Source organism: Canis aureus, chromosome 10 (genome assembly GCF_053574225.1).
Source record: "Canis aureus isolate CA01 chromosome 10, VMU_Caureus_v.1.0, whole genome shotgun sequence".
Taxonomy (NCBI): Eukaryota; Metazoa; Chordata; class Mammalia; order Carnivora; family Canidae; genus Canis; species Canis aureus.
Genome location: NC_135620.1, coordinates 63,230,496 through 63,250,046, shown reverse-complemented (window position 1 = coordinate 63,250,046; position 19,551 = coordinate 63,230,496). Strand labels below are relative to the sequence as shown.

Genomic DNA, 19,551 nt, shown 5'->3' with positions numbered 1-19,551 from the left:
ACCTGAGACTAGACTTAAATACCACAGCATGCAGACAGAAAGGTATGAACTTTAATCCCAGGGGTATAATCTTTCATCTCTCTCTCTCTCCCTCTTTCTTTTTTTCTTTTTTTGGTTTTGTATACTATCTCCTTTATGGGACGTCAACCAAGTCACTGAACCTCTCTCAGCTAACAGTGATACTGTGTATCAAAAACAAAAAATACAGGACTGGTCTCAAAAGTGAGGTCTCAAACATCAGATTATCTCTATAATAGTTTCTGTATCTTTAAAAGTCTATGAAAACAAAGGACCAAAAAAATCAAAGTTATCGTTATGTTTCATGTTTGTGTTGGTACCTGTTTTCTCTGCACTCCAAAATTGCATCATAGCCACTATCATTTGAAACTAGAGAGTAATTTGTGATTAAAATATCATTTACCTTTACAAGGAAGTAATGTAAAATTACTTAAAAATTCTATTCATAAGACCTTAGGTTACACATCACATGTGACAGTTCCAATAATATGAAATAGTGCTACTACATACACTGGAGAGACAGAAATGAAAGATGTTCACTATTTCCCACATTGAACACTGGTAAGAGGCAGGATATCAAATTTTGGTAGGCTTCCACTATTTAACTTCCATCTTTCTCCCTTTCCCTCCAATTCTTTGTTCTATACATTTATTTCTATGTTTGGTCAAAAAGTACTGCAATAAGCCAAAAAAAATTAATAATTGTTCACCACGTCATCTTTTAAAAAACCTAACCTTTTCCTCTGTAGCTCTTGCCACAGTGGTAGCTCACAACCACTCAGTGGTATGGAATAACTTTAGAAAAGTTGAGACCTACAGCCATTTAAGGGACAAATTCTGAGTCTCCCTGAAGGTCAGAACCATGTTTAGTGGGCCTCAAGGTTAAATTTCAGTCTATCCCCACCCCAAGGGGTTTACCTCACAGTGAGAATTCTTGGAAGGACTAAAACGAATTTAGTCTTTCTCTACAAACACTAAGACCATGAATTTGACTACTAAGATTCACACACTGCCAATAGGAGCAGCCAGCCCAACTCCAAAGAAACAAGCCAGCTGTTTATTTTCCTGAATCTGTGGAATCTGCATAGAAATGTATAGGTCCAAGTTTGGTCCCTAAATATAAAGGGTAAAAGAGAAGGAACAAAAGACATAAAAAGATAAAATACTCCTGAGGGAGAATAATAATGCAATTTTACCTGACAAGGACTAAAAACAATTCAAGCTGTGTAGAAAATAATCTACATATATATGACTATACTTTGAAATGGTTAAAATCTCTAAAGAAACCACAATAACATCTTAATTTGATTACAAGTAATTCAAAGTAACTGCATTCTTGGCTAAGTTATCTATAGTTCTTGAATAAAAACATTTGCTAATCTAAGCAAATTACTCAACTTAGTTTTTTTTAACTTTGTGACACATTCTTTTGAGTTTGTCTTGTCAATAACTTAGGGACTTCATAGTTTGTTTTATTCTGATATAATATTTTTATATCACTTCCAAATCATATCAAACTCTGGCATGTAAACCCATCCAAATGCTTTATGAACTATGTCAGTGGACCACTTGAAAGCTCAAGTACCTCAACAATATGTTGAATCTGATTCTTGAAGTAAACCCAGTCAATTATCATCTCACAACTGACAAGATCTCTAGCACTATGGCCTTCCAAGTGCTAACTACCTAAAAAAAACTATGTTGAAATATGTTATTCTAGAGAGTTTTAACTAAATCCAAATTGCTCTCAGAAGACTATAAACACCCAGGTTCCAGGCCCACAGTAAGGGCTGGCAAGGAACTTGGAAACAGATTTTTTTTTAAAGATCTTATTTATTTGACAGAGAGACAGAGAGAGAGAGAGAGCAAGCATGCACAAACAGTGGGAGCAGCCGGCAGTAGGAGAGGGAGAAGCAGGCTCTCTGCTCAGCAGACAGCCCAACGTGGGGCTTGATCCTGAACCCTGGAATCACAACCTGAGCCAAGGGCAGATGCTTAACCAACTGAGCCACCCAGGCAGCCTGGAAATAGATTCTTAATTACACCTTTCCAAGTTAGTTCTAGAGATCATAGGCAAGTCATTTAACATATTTAAACTTCACTTTTTTCATCTACAAAATGGGTATAAGTAATATCTAGACTACTGTTCTCTCAAGATGGTTTTATCTTTTTTAATTAATTAATTTATTTATTCATTAGAGACACACACAGAGAGAGAGGCAGAGACACAGGCAGAGGGAGAAGCAGGCTCCATGCAGGGAGCCCGATGTGGGACTCGATCCCGGGACTCCAGGATCACGCCCTGAGCTGAAGGCAGATACTCAACCCCTGAGCCACCCAGGCGTCCCCCAAGATGGTTTTAATAATCAAATGGAGAACTCTCAGAGTGCTCTATAATCATTAATAAAAATACAAGTGTTAATTTCTACAGTAAGGTTTAAGAAAACATGGGGCAGCTGGGTGGCTCAGTTGGTTAAGGGTCTGACTCTTGATTTCAGCACAGGTTACGATCTCAGGGTTGTGAGATCAAGGCTGCACTGGGCTCTGCCCTAGACATGCAGCTTGCTTAAGATTTTCTCTCTCCCACTTCTCTCTCCCTCTCTGGAAAAGAGAGAGAGAGGAAAAAAAAAAGAAAGAAAAAGTGAGAGAAAGCAAGAAAAGAGAGCAGGAACTAAACTGAATGGTACCTCCTCATTATTGAGCCATAATCCATTCCCTTAGAAATCTCTGGGCAAATTTCACTGATGCCTATGTATTTATATTAGATTGCAATTTATAAACTAACATCCACCAGAGAATATAATGCCATCATCTTGGTTTATTTTACCCACCTGAACACCATCATAAAAGATGAACAAAGGAAAACCAATATTGTAGTCCTAATTCCCCCATCGTAAAATTCCTACTGCTGGGAATTCCAAGTGTATGTGTGTGTGTGTGTGTGTGTGTGTGTACACGTGCAGTGGGGAAAAACTGCTACCATACATGAAATGCTTCCTCTCACAGTCTTGAATAACTTCAGATGTTAAGTTTTGTTTTATGCTATATAAATATCTATGATCTTACCTCTGGTCTCTAGAGTCACTGGATCAGAATACTCTCCAGCTACAGCTTTGTTACAAGCTCGTACTCTGAAATTCATATATTTTGAATCAAACTTCAAGCCTGAAAAAAATGAAAATGGTTTTCAGATATGAAAAATAAAGGGATCTATTCCAAAAGTATGAGTATGAACCTTCAGACACTTTCCCTCCTTGGAACTACTTACTTACCTCTTTACTCCAGGAGAGTACACATTTATGTTAAAAAGGTGATAATGCCTCAAATAAGAGTAATCAAAATTTATCTATTACTTTCTTCAAAAGAAATAAATTATATACAGTTTACCAATGTGGATTTTTAAAAAATCTAGTGATAAAAAGGTACTTTCAAACCTTGTTAAAAGTGATGTTTCATTCAAGGAGAAATGCTAATTTAAAATAACATATTCAGGATGCCTAAATGGTTCAGCAGTTGAACATCTGCCTTTGGCTCAGGGTGTGATCCTGGAGTCCCAGGACTGAGTTCTGCATCAGGCCTGCTTCTCCTCCCTCTTCCTGTGTCTCTACCTCTCTCTGTGTCTCTCATGAATAAATAAATAAAATCTTTAAAAATAAATAAATAAATACATAAATAACATATTCAATTTCTGGAAAGAAGATATCCTAAACAATTTTTATATTTATGAAACATTGTCTTTTTATGTGAAAAATGAATTTAAAGAAAAAGTAAAGCATAGGAAACTCTGAAGTAATCAAGTCCAGATTAAAAAATCCTAATGTATGACATCTCTGACTGGCAACTCTGATTCTCAGAATTATGTTTGAGCCCCACAATGGACGTAGATTACTTTAAAAATAAATAAAATCTTTAAAATCTCAGTCTAAAAATTACTAGCTATGAGATCATCAACAACTTGACAGAGCCAGTTTTTGTATCTGCAAAATAGAATAATAGATTCAACTTCATAATTATAAAGATTAAATAATAATGTATTGTGTAATACACTTCAGCCCAGCTCCTGACAAATGGTAAGCGTTTAATAATGGTAATGTAACTGCTCATGCATAAGGTTGAACAATTCTGGAAACAGTTGGCCATTTCAAATACCAAAGCCCTATGTATGTAGAGATACCTTTTTAAAGACTTTTCAAAGGCTAACACAAATTTCTAATGCCAAGTCACAGCTCTTTAAGTATTACTGTGAAGGTAGTCATAAAAAGGTAAAAGCAACAATTTTTATAGTACCACTGAAATGCAGAGTAGTATGTATATCTAGAAAATTGACAGCTTTTTTATTATTAAAAAAAATCAAGGGTAAAATTCAATGTTATTCTGAAATATTGTTTCCAGAACACCCCTTCATGTTTGTTTTACGTACATTGTTTTACCAGATTACAAATATCCAGAACTAATTAAAATGAAAGTCTTCCTGATATTTTAAGAGAAATTTACTTCTATAATAAATTATAGAAAAAGTCAGCTTGGCCAAAGAAGCTTAACTTTATCTTTTAAAGTAACTCAAAATACTTTTCACAATTACACTTACTTTCTGAGAATGAGATTTATGAAATGCAGTCATCATTTTACCTGACAGTGTATATTCAGTACCCTTAATATTATCAATTGTCTCCCAGCATCGCTCATCCTTTACACGTGGAAGTCCATCAAAATTAGTTTTCCGATGTTCTAGTATAAAGTGATCAATCTTATTATCTTCTTCTGGCATTCTCCAAGCTACTGTTACAGAATTGTCTGCCACCAAACACTCTACTGGATCTATCTCTGGAGCTTTAGGGACTGAGAGGAAAAAAAAAAAAAAAAAAAAAGCTCATTTCTCATTTATTATACTACTAATCTAATATTTATGTTTATCATTCAAACTTTTTTTCATGTTGTTTTTAATGGTGTAATTGAATGAGGCTAACGGAAAGGATACTCTATAAAGGCAAAGTAACTATTTTTCAAAGTTCCATATAAAAATTCACGTTTAAAGTTTTTTCATAGACTTACTCAAAGTTTATTAATAAAATCCTAGTTGGCAAAAAGCAAGTCAAATATGCTAAAGATAAATAATCAAGAATAACTTGTTATTCCTCAACACATACTTTTTAATCTACTACTTCAAACAGCTATGGAATATAGATTACAATCTTGAAATCGTGACCAGAGCTAAAATCAAGAATCAGTAGCTGAGCTACTCAGGCACACCCCAAAGTATTAATTTTTAAAAACTATGACAACAAAGGAATTATACACAAAAGTTAAAATGCAAAGCAATGTAGAACTTAGCAAATAACAAAGTAAACCAAATATTTTACATCTTAGACAAAATAATCAAGACCATGATGAGTCCTAGAGGTCCCTGGGTGGCTCAGTCAGTAAGTATCTGACCCTTAATCTCAGCCCTGGTCTTGATCTCAGAGTCAATGAGTTCAAGACTGTAGCCTAGCATTGGAGCCTACTTTAAAAAAAAAAGACCAATATGAAAAGAATTTGATATAAATTTGACATCTTCAAGCCTAACTAGTAAGAAAAGAGGAAGGGAGAAAAATGGGACAACTGATCTCCATTAAATATAGTCTCCAAAGTTCAACTCTTGTCTGTGTGAGTAATTGTACAATAAATATTTAGAATCTGATATACCTTATTAGTAAGATAAAAGATAACCAAGTAAGTATTTCTTTAAAGATTTTATTTATTTATTCATGAGAGAGGCAGAGACACAGGCACAGGGAGAAGCAGGTTCCCTATGGGGAGCCTGATACAAGACTAGATCCCAGGACCCCAGGATCATGACCTGAGCCAAAGGCAGACACTAAACCACTGACCCACCCAGGTGCCCTCCAATAAATATTTACCATTTGTCACTATGGTTAATTTTCTTAATCTAGCTTTTGTAGGGTTCTTGTCCCTATAATACATAACAAATGCTAATCTCAATTATTGAAACAAGCAATATAGACTAGTATTCACTGCCAAAAGAATAAACCACAGGCATTTATGAATTTAATATGCTCTGCACTGCCTACATGTGAGGAAATGTAACAGCCTATGGCATGTAATAATTTTGTAATTTTGCTGAGTCAAAGGCCGGTACAAAAGCCTGAAAAGTCAAAAGCCTGAAAGTTCCAAGAGGCTGATGTAAAAGCAAAAAGCATTTAATTTGTTTTTTTTTTGTTTTGTTTTGTTTTTTTAAGCATTTAATTTGTAAGCAGGCCCAGCTAACTCCCCAGAATCTACATTTTAATTCAGCTGCTATTCCAGTAAGAATGTATTGGCAAGTAGATATTTCTTTCATGTGAATAATGGCCTCCAAAAGAGAACAAACTGCTAGAAGTGGCAACTGAGGTAAAAATGACAAAAAAAAAAAAATCCAAGAAAGTGATGATACCTGGAAGGAGAAAGAAAATTTTGATAATCTAAGAGTGGTATATGTCAAATTAAGGCTGACCTGGATCTAATGTGTGGAAAATTCACCCAAGATTCTATACAGAAGAGAAGAGTTCATCAAATGGGGGACAGAGCTTCAGGGTAAGATGAAAAGTGGTATATTTGTAACAGAAAAAAATACTTAGGAAATGCAGGATTTTCTTTGGAAATGAGAATGGAAAGCAATTCACAGCAATTTCCATAAAGTAACACTCAACTGGCAATAGTGTAGAAATTGGTTCAAGAATTTTATGTTCCTGCATGTGAATGTAAAAAGGCAAGTGACATCAACACTGCCACAGATATGTTTCTCTTCTTAGCTGCAGGAGCTCAGAGAGGAGGAGGATATAAATTCTTAAGTTTTAGTGTATAAAAAATAGCTAAGAGTAGAAGAAAATGACTAGAATTATTATCACTACCACTTCCATTTTTCAAACTCAAGTAAGTGTACAACTCATGTTACTATACATACTACAGTGTAAGAGTTGATTTTTGTGGTGTTTATGGAACAGATTATTAAAGGATGAAGATATTGGTTTTTCGGGATGCCTGGGTGGCTCAGCGGTTGAGCGTCTGCCTTCAGCTCAGGGCATGATCCTGGGATCCCAATTGAGTCCCACACTGGGCTCCCTGCAGGGAACCTGCTTCTCCTTCTGCCTCTCTCTCTCTCTCTCTCTCTCTCTGTCTCTCATGAATAAATAAATAAAAATCTTTTTTTAAAAAAAAAGGTATTTGTTTTTCTAAGTTAATCTGATTCCATCTTATGGGAAATTTTTATGCTATCACAGAATAAAAAATTAGTGACATGAATTCATCTTTCACAAATTTTAACAACCTACTATAATCTTCCTTTCAGATGAAATTCCTCCACAAAAGGTTTTCTTGTTTTTTATTATACTGCATTGCTTGAGACTGTCATAACACAGTTTGCCAAAAAAGGAAATCCTACTGTGTATGCAATCTACTTGACTTTTTAGTAGACATGGCCTTGGTCTGTTAAGCCATGACAGAAAACCCAAGAGAAGGAAAGTAATGGTGAAAAGACTGCTTTTTAACAGTTTTTTTCCAAAAAAAATCAAAATAATAATACTCATGTATACATTCATAATCCACAACTCCTGACTTTCCTTCTGAATTTAGAAATAGTGTGAATGACACTATAATAGTAATTCTGAAAGGCGAATTTACAGGTAGATATCCACTGACAAATATACCCCCTTCCTCTATACCTATGGTTCCTTCTGTCATCTTTTCCTTCTATAAACTCCTCTAGAGGGACGCCTGGGTGGCTCAGCAGTTTAGCGCCACCTTTGGCTAGGGCATGATGATCCTGGAGTCTTGGGATAGAGTCCCACACTGGGCTCCCTGCATGGAGCCTGCTTCTCCCTCTGCCTGTGTCTCTGCCTCTCTCTCTCTCTCTCTCTCTCTTTCTCTCGCTCTGTCTCATGAATAAATAAAATCTTTAAAAAAAGAATAAACTCCTCTGGAACTACCACACAGGTTAATGCTTCACTTAAACTACCCTTCCTTATTAGTTCCATTTTGGTTTCATGACTACTAACCTATCTTTACAATCATATTTTAAAGTGCCTGACCAAATACTCAGAGAATGGTTTCATATGATCAACACTCTCTATTCAAAAACAGCTAATCTCCAAAAATTAAAGCCAGTTCTAACTAGAACCTGTAATAAAAAGCACCTGTAAATAAGTAAAACAAACACCTGATCCCTCAAATCATCATGTTCAAACTGTTTTAGCTATCAACCTAACACCACTTCTTGACGTTAGCTAAAAAGAGAATACCAACAAACGGTCCTTAGTTTGCTTTCTCACATAAGTGGGAAAAATTGGGGGCTCAATTTCAAATGGTTTTTGCTATCCTCATACTAACCCTTATACTAATACTCTAATAAACCAATTTTAACCTATTACTACTGGAAATAAAAGTTCATCTAAGCCAACAACCACAACTATACTGGTAATGGCAGCAACTAATATGCACTGAGTATTAACTAAGTGCCTGGCACTATTTTCAAGCGATTCAGAGGTTTGAATTCATTTAATCCTCATACAAACCCTAGAAGAGTAACATCACATTTTCAAGATGAAGAAAATGAAACAAAATTAAATAATTTGTTCAAGGTTCACAGTAAGTAAATGGCAACCAGGATTCAAGTCTAAGTCTGGCCCCCAAACCCACTGTTAACCATCATGGTATATTGCTTCTCTTTACCAAATTAACAATCATAGATATCCCTTTAATAGGAATCTCAAAATGGGACTCCTGGGTGGCTCAGCAGTTGAGAGTCTGCCTTTGGCTCAGGCGTGATCCCAGAGTCCCTGGATTGAGTCCCACAACAGGCTTCCTGCAAAGAACCTGCTTCTTTCTCTGCCTATGTCTCTGTCTCTCTCTGTGTGTGTCTCTAAAATCTTTTTTAAAAATTCTCAAAATGGAATTTTTACTACCAGTAAAATAATTCTCTAAAAATAAAGGCTACCAAATTTAATTATTCCTTAGCTGAATGAAGGAAAAAACCCACACTATACTTAATATTTACATTTCAAAGTCCATTACAATAAAACACTTCACATGTAATATATGTACATACTTACCAGGCAAAAACTTCAAAGTTTGCAGCATCTGTCTTTCCTGAGAAAAATCCACCATTAAATGAGTCATGTTGTCACTGACCTTTGGTTTCAAAGAAAGGCGAAAGGCTGAAGCCATTGTTACTCTACGGTAAACACAAATATACTTTTAAAAATAAAAGAATGGAGAGTATGCCATATTTAATTTATAAATGAAGATAGAAGTTATTTCATTTTAGTGATTTCAGAAACTATAACAAAGGTAACAAAGCTAAAAAGAAATTTGTTCTGAGTCTTTAGAAAATTAACTAAATAAAAAACTTAAAATATTTTTAAATTTAGACATTTAATATAACTTTAAGTAACTTTCTTCCAGCCAGTTTTATAAAATGGCACACAAAAATTTCACAAAAGAAAATATCCCTTATAAATCATCGTTCACAGACCCAACAGGTGTCTGAACCAAGTACACTCAATCTCACTGACTTCCTGATGCCAACCTCATTCCTTTTCATATGCCAAATAATGAACTCTACACTCTCCTTAGTAGTCACAGCTACTCCCTGTAACCTCAATTAAGAGTAAAAGTACCCTGACCAAATACTGTACAGCCTAGTACCTGCTAAAGATAGGGCATGGATGAGAAAGGAGAGAAGTAAAATCACAATTTTGAATACCATGCTAGTAGGTATCACCCTGATGTATCAACATCTGATACATGGAAGGATACAAGGAGAAACAGCCCATATGCCATGGAAATAATAGTTCAATAAATATTTATTAGATGGGTGTGGTATAAAAAAAACAGACATATACACAAAAGAAGCTATATCAGACCTCATTTTACCCAAAGTATGGGGACACTTTTCTGTCAATTAAAACTAGAGATTAAAAGAAATTCTCATATTCTATTAATTTGTCATTTTATCTCAAATTTCTATTTTCACATTACAGTAAATTTCCACAAGTGTCACAAAGTAACGTCCCTTATTATCTTTGGTCAAAAAATGATTAAAAGTACTATTCATGGAATATTGTCCTGTTAATGCATAATTTGGGAGAAGAAGTAAAGCTGACAAACAAAGGGAATACTAGGCCTAGTTATTTAGATCTGGCAAATCTACCCAGATATAATGCGGTATAAAAGATATTAAATTTATTGCTGCATTCAATTATTTTATTTCACTTTAAAACTAGGAAAGTAATCACTTTATTAATAACAGTGAGTCAACAATAGCTGAACTATCGATCAAGAAGAATGTTCTATACTGAAATACAACTTATGGGGAAGTGAACTCACTGAAAACCAAGCATAATGCTGAATATTTCACACACATTACTTTAAGCTGTTGGTTCTCAAAAATTAAATTTCAGATTACATCAATAAGAGGTTAGGAACAAAACCTAAGTCTTACTTTGTTCTTTAAAGCCCCAAGTATCTTTTCGTTTGAAGACTTCTGAAAGAGCTATATTCAGATAGGTACTTAGTATAAATGACCACTCAATCAATGAAACTACTTGGATTTGAAACTACTTGGATGCTTCTAAATCTACTTAAATGTTGACAGCTGTTGAAAAAATCTAAAAGTATTTTAGGGAATTTAAATCTAAAATTTTATCTATAAAACTTGATTTTAGGATGTCTGGGTGGCTCAGCAGTTGAGTATCTGCCTTCGGCTCAGGTCGTGATCCCAGAGTCCCAGGATCGAGTTCCACATCGGAGTCCCCTCGGGGAACCTGTTTCTTTCTCCCTTTACCTATGTCTCTGCCTCTCTCTCTGTATCTCCCATGAATAAATACAATCTTAAAAAAAAAAAAAAACTTGGTTTTAATCACTGTAGCCTCAAAGAAAAAGAATGTCCTCCGAAAGTGCATTAGAAAGGTCCATCAAAACCTAAACTGAATAAATTTAGGTAATTGTGCCTGAAAGCCCAAATCAACAACCTAAAATCCATAGATAATTCTCTACAAGAACCAGATGGTTAGGAATGTTTTAATTCACCTTGACTTTTTTTATTTATTGCCTATAGTACAAATTGAATACAAAGATCCTTTCCCCTCAGTTTCATTTTTACAAAGAAAATATAACTGCAAAACATATAAATGAACACTTTCCATTTCCTCAAATTATCTAATTAACTTGACTCACCTTTTCATGACCCCTTTCTTTCAAGAAGCATAAGTCCACAGCAAACCTCAACTAATCCTCTTCCAACATTACTAAAAGCACCCATAAATACATATCAGTGATTGGTAAAATTAGAGAGATCTGCTATTATCTTTTCATTTCAGTTGCTTAGTTCTTCTTGTCATTCCCACTGTTTCTCCTGCATAACTTCTACCACAACAAATGATAAATATTCAGTTCTCACAAATGATTTTTACATATTTGATTCTCTGCTCAAGTATGTTAGACACTCTTTCTTTTTTTTTTTTTTTTTTTTTTTAAATTTTTATTTATTTATGATAGTCACACAGAGAGAGAGAGGGAGGCAGAGACACAGGCAGAGGGAGAAGCAGGCTCCATGCACCGGGAGCCTGATGTGGGATTCGATCCTGGGTCTCCAGGATCGCGCCCTGGGCCAAAGGCAGGCGCCAAACCGCTGCGCCACCCAGGGATCCCTAGACACTCTTTCTTAAACATCATTTTTGCCCTCATATAAGAGAATAATCCTTCTTCACTAGTAAAAATCATCTTACTATGATTATGTATTTAAATTATTTTTATATCATAAATGGCAATGATGGAATTCTAGCAGCTTGCTTCTAGCAGCACCTAATAAAATATATAAGAGAAATCTGGACATTTTGAAGTTAAAAATCAAGTTTAAAAAATTAAGTCAAGACCCAGAAGTGTTCTTGAGAAGGAAGTAATAATTTCATGGGTAGCCAAAATAGATAATGTATAAGCTTTTGGGGGGGGGGGGGGCTTGCCGTGACAGAGAAAAGGAATTCCAACTCCTAAGATCACCTGAAAACTAATTAAATCAAGCCAAGAAGTGGGCATAGAAGAGGCAAAGAGGTCAAGCTTTACCAAAGCTTTGCATTCAGCCATGAAAATTCATCATTAAATTGTGACAAAGCTGAACAAAGAAAGATGTCAGGGGTAAGGACAGATTCTTGGAAGTAGAGAACCATACAGATTCCTAGGAGAGGAACAAGAGAAGATCTTGCAAGGGCTCTTGAAAAGTCTTTGGATAAGCCGAAGCCTGATTAGGAAGTGACTTCTAATCCAGAAAATCAGAGACCATAGCAAGACTTAGGGAAGTATGTGCCTAAACTGAAGAATAATCTAGCCACAGTGAAAGATGGGTTACACATAGCAAATTCCAGCAGATACAACCTAATTCTATCTTACTCAAAAAACTGACCTACCTAGCACCTACCTACTCACATAGCCAATACTTTTCACCTTCAGACTCTCATAATCACCTTTCTACATCCAGAATAAGATGATCCATGCTTTTAACCATTCCCTGATATAAAATACACCAAAATACCTAAAAATTAGTATTTGTACTGAGAGTGCTACGAGTGCCATGTGAATCTTGCCTCTAGTCAAATAATAGACGATCAGAAAAACAGAATTGAAGGCTTCAGCCAAGATTGTAACAATAGACACACTGGTTTTCACACAATCCATGATGAATACTTTTGTGAATTATCTGATGAAGAATAAATAGTTTAGTCTCAGATTCAGAGTGGTGTTTTGAAGAGATATGCCTTTCAGAGAATCTCATAATCCTCAAAGGAAGAAACTTTAAGGGATAATCTCACTATCATCAATGCTCAGTGACTAACCAGGAAGATCAAAACCATCCCTTCTGTGGTAACTCAATCCAAAACTGTCAGCAGCTTTTTTAGCCCTTTGGTGTACTCATTACAGCAAGTACTAAATTACCTTTCTGAATCCTGGCTCTACCAATGAGAAAGTCTTTCATTAGGTCATCACTTTCTTTAATTTTCTCTTCCCACACATTAGATAGTAGTGGCATGAAAAATAGAAAGAGATGGCACCAGGAACAGGATGGAATGAGAATACAAAGGTGTTAAACAGGAGAGCACTGAAGTAGGAGAGCTTTAGCTCTTGAGGACTATTAACAATGCTATGACTTCTCAGAAAATAGGACATACTTATAAAATTATGAACAAAAAAACATTGCAGGAATATAATTTTTAATTATCCAAAATGGGTCCCCATCCATTCATAGCTAATTAAGAACTGTACTAAAACTAACTATATAATATCAGAAATGAAATTCTTTAAGTATATAATTGTCCACAACTGTTTTTTTAACCCTGCTAATATACTGTTTATCCCATAAGATATGCAAAAGACATTTTCTTTTTTTGTACATGGCATTAGGTATTTTTATTTTAACCAACAAAAGTGAAATAAGAAACTTTTCTTGAATTTCATTTCTGACTTAAATATTGACACTTATATAAAAATGTAGGTTTTATACCATACCTATCCTTGATCTGTCTGGCAGCCTTGGAGCAAATCAGGGAGAAGAGAAAGAAGGCAGTTAGTGCTTTTCATGCAAGTTTCAATGGCAGTGACATGCAAGAAAAGTTAGGATAAAATCCTGGAATAGATTAGTTCACAGTCACCCAAAACATGAATTACAGGAAATTTGTACAGTTCACATCAGCCTGCATAATGTGATGTTAGAACTATAGCAAAAACAATATCCGGACCCCATATAAATCACCTTAAAAGGAGGAAAACTGAACACTTCAAACTAATTCCAGATGACTATAAATGATTTTCCTTACCTTAAGATTATCAAAATAAACCTCCATTTCCATTCAGTCTGACACGCTTCAACTAGAACAATCAATCTCCTTCATGGGGCACACATTTCTATGCAATCTAATGATTTTCTTATACATTTCAAATCTGCTCTCCAATTTTTCTTCAATGATCTCTTTCACCACTTCATTATGGTTGCTCCAAGTTTTCTCTATATGCCTTCCCTGGGCAAAGACTTTGCATTTTGAGGGCTTGCCTGCTAACATATAAAACTGAGCTGCCGTTCTACAATCCTTTACCCCAAAGAGTGAAGCGATAATGACAAAAATTCAGACGAGGAGAAATCAGAGAAATACTTCTAGCAATAGGTTCTTTCCCTGAGATGACTTCATAGAACCTGCTAACTTAAGCCTACTTGGCATGAGATATCTTTTTTTTTTTTTTTTTGAGAATGCTAGCACAAATTTATGAATTTAGGAAAGGACACAGCTGTCACTTGGTGCTGTAGAGTATACAGGAAAACAATACACATAAAATCCACTGTCCCCTTCACATTTACATACAATATATTCAACAACAGTTTTTCTCCCCCAAACTGACCACAATTAACAATGCATCTAATGTAAACCATGATTATTTTGCTCTACACTCTATCCTAGGCCGAGCACAAAGCTTGCCACATGGTGATACTAATAATTATTAAATTTAACTGAACACTAATTTGATGTATATAGCAATGTTTCCGTTGCATCTCTTCTTCAGTTCTAACACTGTTCTTACTTGGTATTGGTCATTTTTATATCTATCCTAAAATAATGTGGTCTTGAGTACCTTTCTACACAAAAAAACAGAACTGACATTTACGAGATGAGCATATGAGACATTTCCAGCACTACAATAATCAATTGTGAGATCCTGTATACTAATCATTCTCTTTTCTTTATTAAGAAATTTTAGTCTTCACTCGTTCTATAGATCCTTTCCAAGCTTCACATTTTACAGCAAACAACCCAACCCACTGGCATTAATACGTGTCTTACATCCTGACATGACTTTGGTACTAGGAATAAGAAATGTTAAAGTCAATTACAAAAATTTTTTTAAATTATTGTCATTACAGCTAGAATTACAACCAAGGATTTTAATATAAGTGTCAGGGAAGAGAAAAAGGAGACTCCTCTGCTCTTGATGTTTCTTTACATATAGATAAGTGCCTAAGTGCTACTAGCATTAATCACTCCCTTAGCCTCTCTCTAATCCTTCATTTCTTCAGGTGAGGAGAAAGGACTTAATCTGATTACGAGTTTGAAAGGAGAAACTAGAAATAAGCTCAGCTATTTTCCTTCTTTCTGGAAGCTTGCTTGCCTACAGGGAACATATATTCTGTTCTTTCCCTCTGTGTAGGAAGTTTCACAGAAACAGGTGCTCGCGTGCGCTCTCTCTCTCTCTCTCTCACGCGCGCGCGTGCACACACACACACACACACACACAGAGTCGAGGTACCCTTGTATTGACCATATCTGGGTGGGAAAGTCTGACTAACTCTAGGATTCAATATTAGAAAGCTTGCCCACTGATATAAGCTAAAATTCTCTAATATCATTTTATTGGTATTTGGCCTCTTATCAACTTTATTGCTTTATTTCCCAACTGTTTTAGAATTTGGTTAGAAGAATGTTACTTATCAATCACTCCCAAAGAACCTAACAATATGGAGACCATAACTATCTTTTTCTAAACATTGATTTTCTTTCATCTTTCAAGAACATTATACAGTATGCATGTTTAATTTCCCCACAACAAATTGAACTTAAATAAAATATTAAAATAATAATAATAATTTCCCTACAACCATTTTTTAAAGTGATCTCTACACCCAATACGGTGCTCAAACTTACAACCCTGAGATTAAGAGTCACATGCTCTACTGATTCAGCCAGCCTGGCACCCCCAATACTGTCTTTTAAACTAACCAGAATGATTCAATTGTGTGTCTAGTATTATTTAACTCAGTAAGGTGACTTTTTTTAGTGTGTCTGTGTACAAGTGTGCACGTGTGCACATGCATGTAAAGCTTCCTTTCATCATTTAATGTACTAGGCTGCTTGTGACAAACCAGAAAAGAAACAGATGAAAAGCCAAATAATGCTGGAAAAGTTGTCATCTTGTGTATTTATATATAAACATACCCAGGTGATCAAACTGAAGACTCAGCGGTTCCTCTTTCATTTAGGTTCGAATTTAACAGTATATACACTGTGTAAATGCAGAAGGGGTTGAAAAAGTTATTCTGTGCAATGATAAAAGAGTAGAAAGTCTCAAATTCTGAAGATACTTCTCTAAAAGGGCCCAATTTTAAGAAACATCTTAAATTGGAAAACAAATGGTTTAATTTTTTTTCTGGAATTTCTTCTCCCAAAGTAGAAATCTATCCAAAAGATACACATTACTGTACTGCTTGATTTCTGTAAATTTCAATTTCAAGAGTGATGTTATTTTGTCAATTAAACATCTCTGTTTACCAAGTACAAAACGATTCCAGAATGAACAGGCCTCAGTTAATTCTTTAGATTTTTGGGTAATGCTACTTATTGTACATTATTAGAAAGTTTTCAAGAAGCATTAGCCACATTACCTTGCTCAATATCACTATTTTCTATTTCAATTTCAATCACTATTTCCATTTCAATCTTCCACTGAAATCTTGGTTGCCAACACTTCATTTCTCTTTATTCTGATCAGAGTTGGTTCCTTTCTCCCTCATTCCCTTCCTCCATCTCTCAATAATTGTTTTCAAAATAAATCTTATAATTCTGATCCTTTATCAGTTATAGGAATCTATCACCTGAGACCAAACGCCCTTAAAAAGACCTGTAATAAGAGTACAAGTAGAAGTAATCACAAATGGTTCTTCATAATTACCAATTAAATATAAAGAAGTTAAACCAGATATTTTCCCAATCTTTCTTGTTTTTAATCTGCTGTAAGTAAATACAGAAACTATTTTCTTCCATGAGTTTAATTTAACAAGCACTCTGAAAGTTCAGATCTTATTTTTTCTATATTTCTTACTATCATATTTTTCTCCTTTTATAGAAAGATGTTATATGGAAAGTACCCTAGAAAATAACTCTACTGTGAAGCAGCTAACTTAACAGTATTTTCTAAACATTAAAATGGGAATAATAATAAAACAAAATATGTTTTAGATCTTGCTTATTGTATTCAATGAATCATTTACCCAAAAAGAACAAAATTTGGTATTTCTAAATATCTTCCCAATTAGCAAAAGTTCTAAAACACCTCAGCAAAAAATATGGAGCATGAGACCAAAGGCTTAAGAGATCTGAGTTTCACACCACATTAACCAGGAAATCACTTAACTCTTAGGATTCAATTATCTTATCTATAAAATGATAAGTACTAAAGCATCTTCAAACCCTAAAAGTCCATCCTAAGCCATCTTATTTGCACACAGTAGCTTTTAAAAATTATCCAAAATAAATTAAGCATTTTAACAATCTAATTCTCTGAAATATAGGCTGAAGTGAAGAGGCCGCAAGGGAAAAGTTAGTTAAAATCAGAGCATTAATAAAAAGCAACAAAAATAATATAATTGACCCTTAACAATTTGAACTGCATGGGTCCACCTATATGCAGGATTTTATAACACAGTGCTGTAAATGTATTTTCTTTTCCTTATGATTTTCTTAGTAATATTTTCTCTAGCTTATTTTAAGAATTGAGCATGTAATACATATAACACAAAATATGCATTAATCGACTATGTTATAGGTAAGTCTTCTTGTCAACAATGAGTAGTTAAGATTTGGGTGAGTCAAAAGTCAGACATGGATTTTAAACTACATGGGGCTCAGTGCTCATAATTCTCATGTTTTTTAAAGGCTAACTGTATATCTGTTTCTGGGTAACAACAGAAAATAATACACTCACACTGTCAAAATGATGAATCTAGCAAAAACTAGAGTTCAAAACTGGCATTTGCCTGACATGATTTGTCTTTATTTTGATTTGCAGTAAAGCCCAATAGAGTTCCTACTAACACTCTCAATGCCACACAACACTAAGAAACTTTTCAAGTCTTGTCTGTATATTTACATGGTCTTATACTTCAGATTTTCCTCTTAGATTTGGGATAGAAAATTTTGTAATATTTCCTTGAGACAATCTGAAAATGACTAACAGGCAAACATACAATACTTTTCCAATACTTTTTACAATACATAACTGAGACTTCTACCCTCACTCTAAAAATACCATATTAAGGAATGACTTGGGAAATGCGAGGGATTCATCAAGAGAAAGTAAAAAAAATATAGCTTCAATATGCTATTTCTCATTTGGAAAAAATACCAGCATTAAAAAAAAAAACTAAAACAAAAACACTGCAAAGCAGTTGATTCCATATGTTAAAAGTTTTATATTTTCTATACATATGTTTATAAAAAGAACTACTTTTCAAAAAATATGATCATCTTAGTCTTCACAAGCTATAGTAAATAACTGGAAATAAACTTTGAATACAGTACTGCATACATCTGTTCTATAAGTAAGCACATTTATATAACAGGAAACTTTATTTCTGTAAGACTTAAACATCCACAAATGAAATAAAGGTGAAAAATTATAGTCTGGACTATTCTTAACAAATATTTACATTTGTCTTTAAATTGCCTCAGTAACTAAAATCATGCATGCTTTCAGTGAAGGTCCTCTTCTCTCAGCATTCCTGATTTCAACCCACAGAAAACACTTCTGCCAATACTTCTATTCCCTTGAAAACATACAGAGCTTCTATCCTTTTTGTTTGTTCCTCCCAGTAGTTAGAAGCTGACATTGACTGAACAATATGCCAGTGGCTAGTTACTGTGAGTCTAAAGTGGGAAATACACAAAACCTCCCTTTTCATCTGTGATCAAGTGCAGAAGACACTGTTCCCCTTTCACCCCACTTTGTATTTTTTATTCCAGGAAAGGCTTTGTGTACTGGTGACCAGTACCTCCCTTCTAGTCAGACAACTGGGTTACGTGTGGCAAGATAGTGAGGAAGTGGATGGTTAATGACTTGGAAATACCCCACAGACTCAGCTATTTTCATTTTTTTTAAGATTTTATTTATTTATTCATGAGAGAGACAGAGAGAGAGGGGGGCAAAGACACAGGCAGAGGGAGAAGCAGGCTCTGTGCAAAGGAGCCCAATGGGGGACTTGATCCCAGGACCCTGGGATCACCACCTGAGCCAAAGGCAGACACTCAACCACTCAGCTACCCAGGTATCCAAACTAGGCTCTTTTCAAATGTAGAATTCAAGTTCTATATTCGGGGTAGGAAAATAGAAATATTAATTTTGGGGGCACCTGGGTGACTCAGCTGGTTAAGCGTCTGCCTTCCGCTCAGTGGAGAGAGCCTGCTTCTCCCTCTCCTTTTGCCTGACACTCTGCCTACTTGTGCTCTCTGTCAAATAAAATAAAATCTTAAAAAAAGAGAGAAAGAAGTATTAATTTTGTCAAAGGATCCAAGCAATGCAGGCTATTAGCAGAGAAGCCAGGTACGGTGGAGTTTCAGCTACTTGTCCATCCAGAAATAAAGCAAATAATCCAAATCTCATTTGCTGGTGATCCTTCTTCATATATTTACTATCAACCAAACTCCTAACAATTTAAAAAAATTAGTGAAAAATAAAACCAATTTGTAA

At 34.9% G+C, this 19,551-nt stretch overlaps 1 protein-coding gene and 1 long non-coding RNA gene across 11 annotated transcripts in view; one reads left to right on the top strand and one right to left on the bottom strand.

Annotated features, from left to right (window-relative positions):
- LOC144322590 (uncharacterized) overlaps nt 1-19,551 on the top strand; it is a 70,999-nt gene that overhangs the window by 14,928 nt on the left and 36,520 nt on the right. The gene's annotated exons all lie outside the window — the stretch shown is intronic.
- The window catches only part of FSD1L (fibronectin type III and SPRY domain containing 1 like), a 72,666-nt gene that overhangs the window by 21,152 nt on the left and 31,963 nt on the right, over nt 1-19,551 (bottom strand). For all 10 annotated transcript variants that reach the window (XR_013388205.1, XM_077912777.1, XM_077912779.1 and 7 more), the window contains exons 5-8: nt 13,552-13,574; nt 9,105-9,226; nt 4,648-4,857; nt 3,085-3,183 (exon numbers count right to left, since the gene is read on the bottom strand). Coding sequence is in view for 9 of the 10 variants with exons in the window: in XM_077912777.1 (XP_077768903.1) it covers nt 3,085-3,183; nt 4,648-4,857; nt 9,105-9,226; nt 13,552-13,574 (454 nt within the window). In the remaining variant the exon portion in view is untranslated. The remainder of the gene's footprint in view (nt 1-3,084; nt 3,184-4,647; nt 4,858-9,104; nt 9,227-13,551; nt 13,575-19,551) is intronic.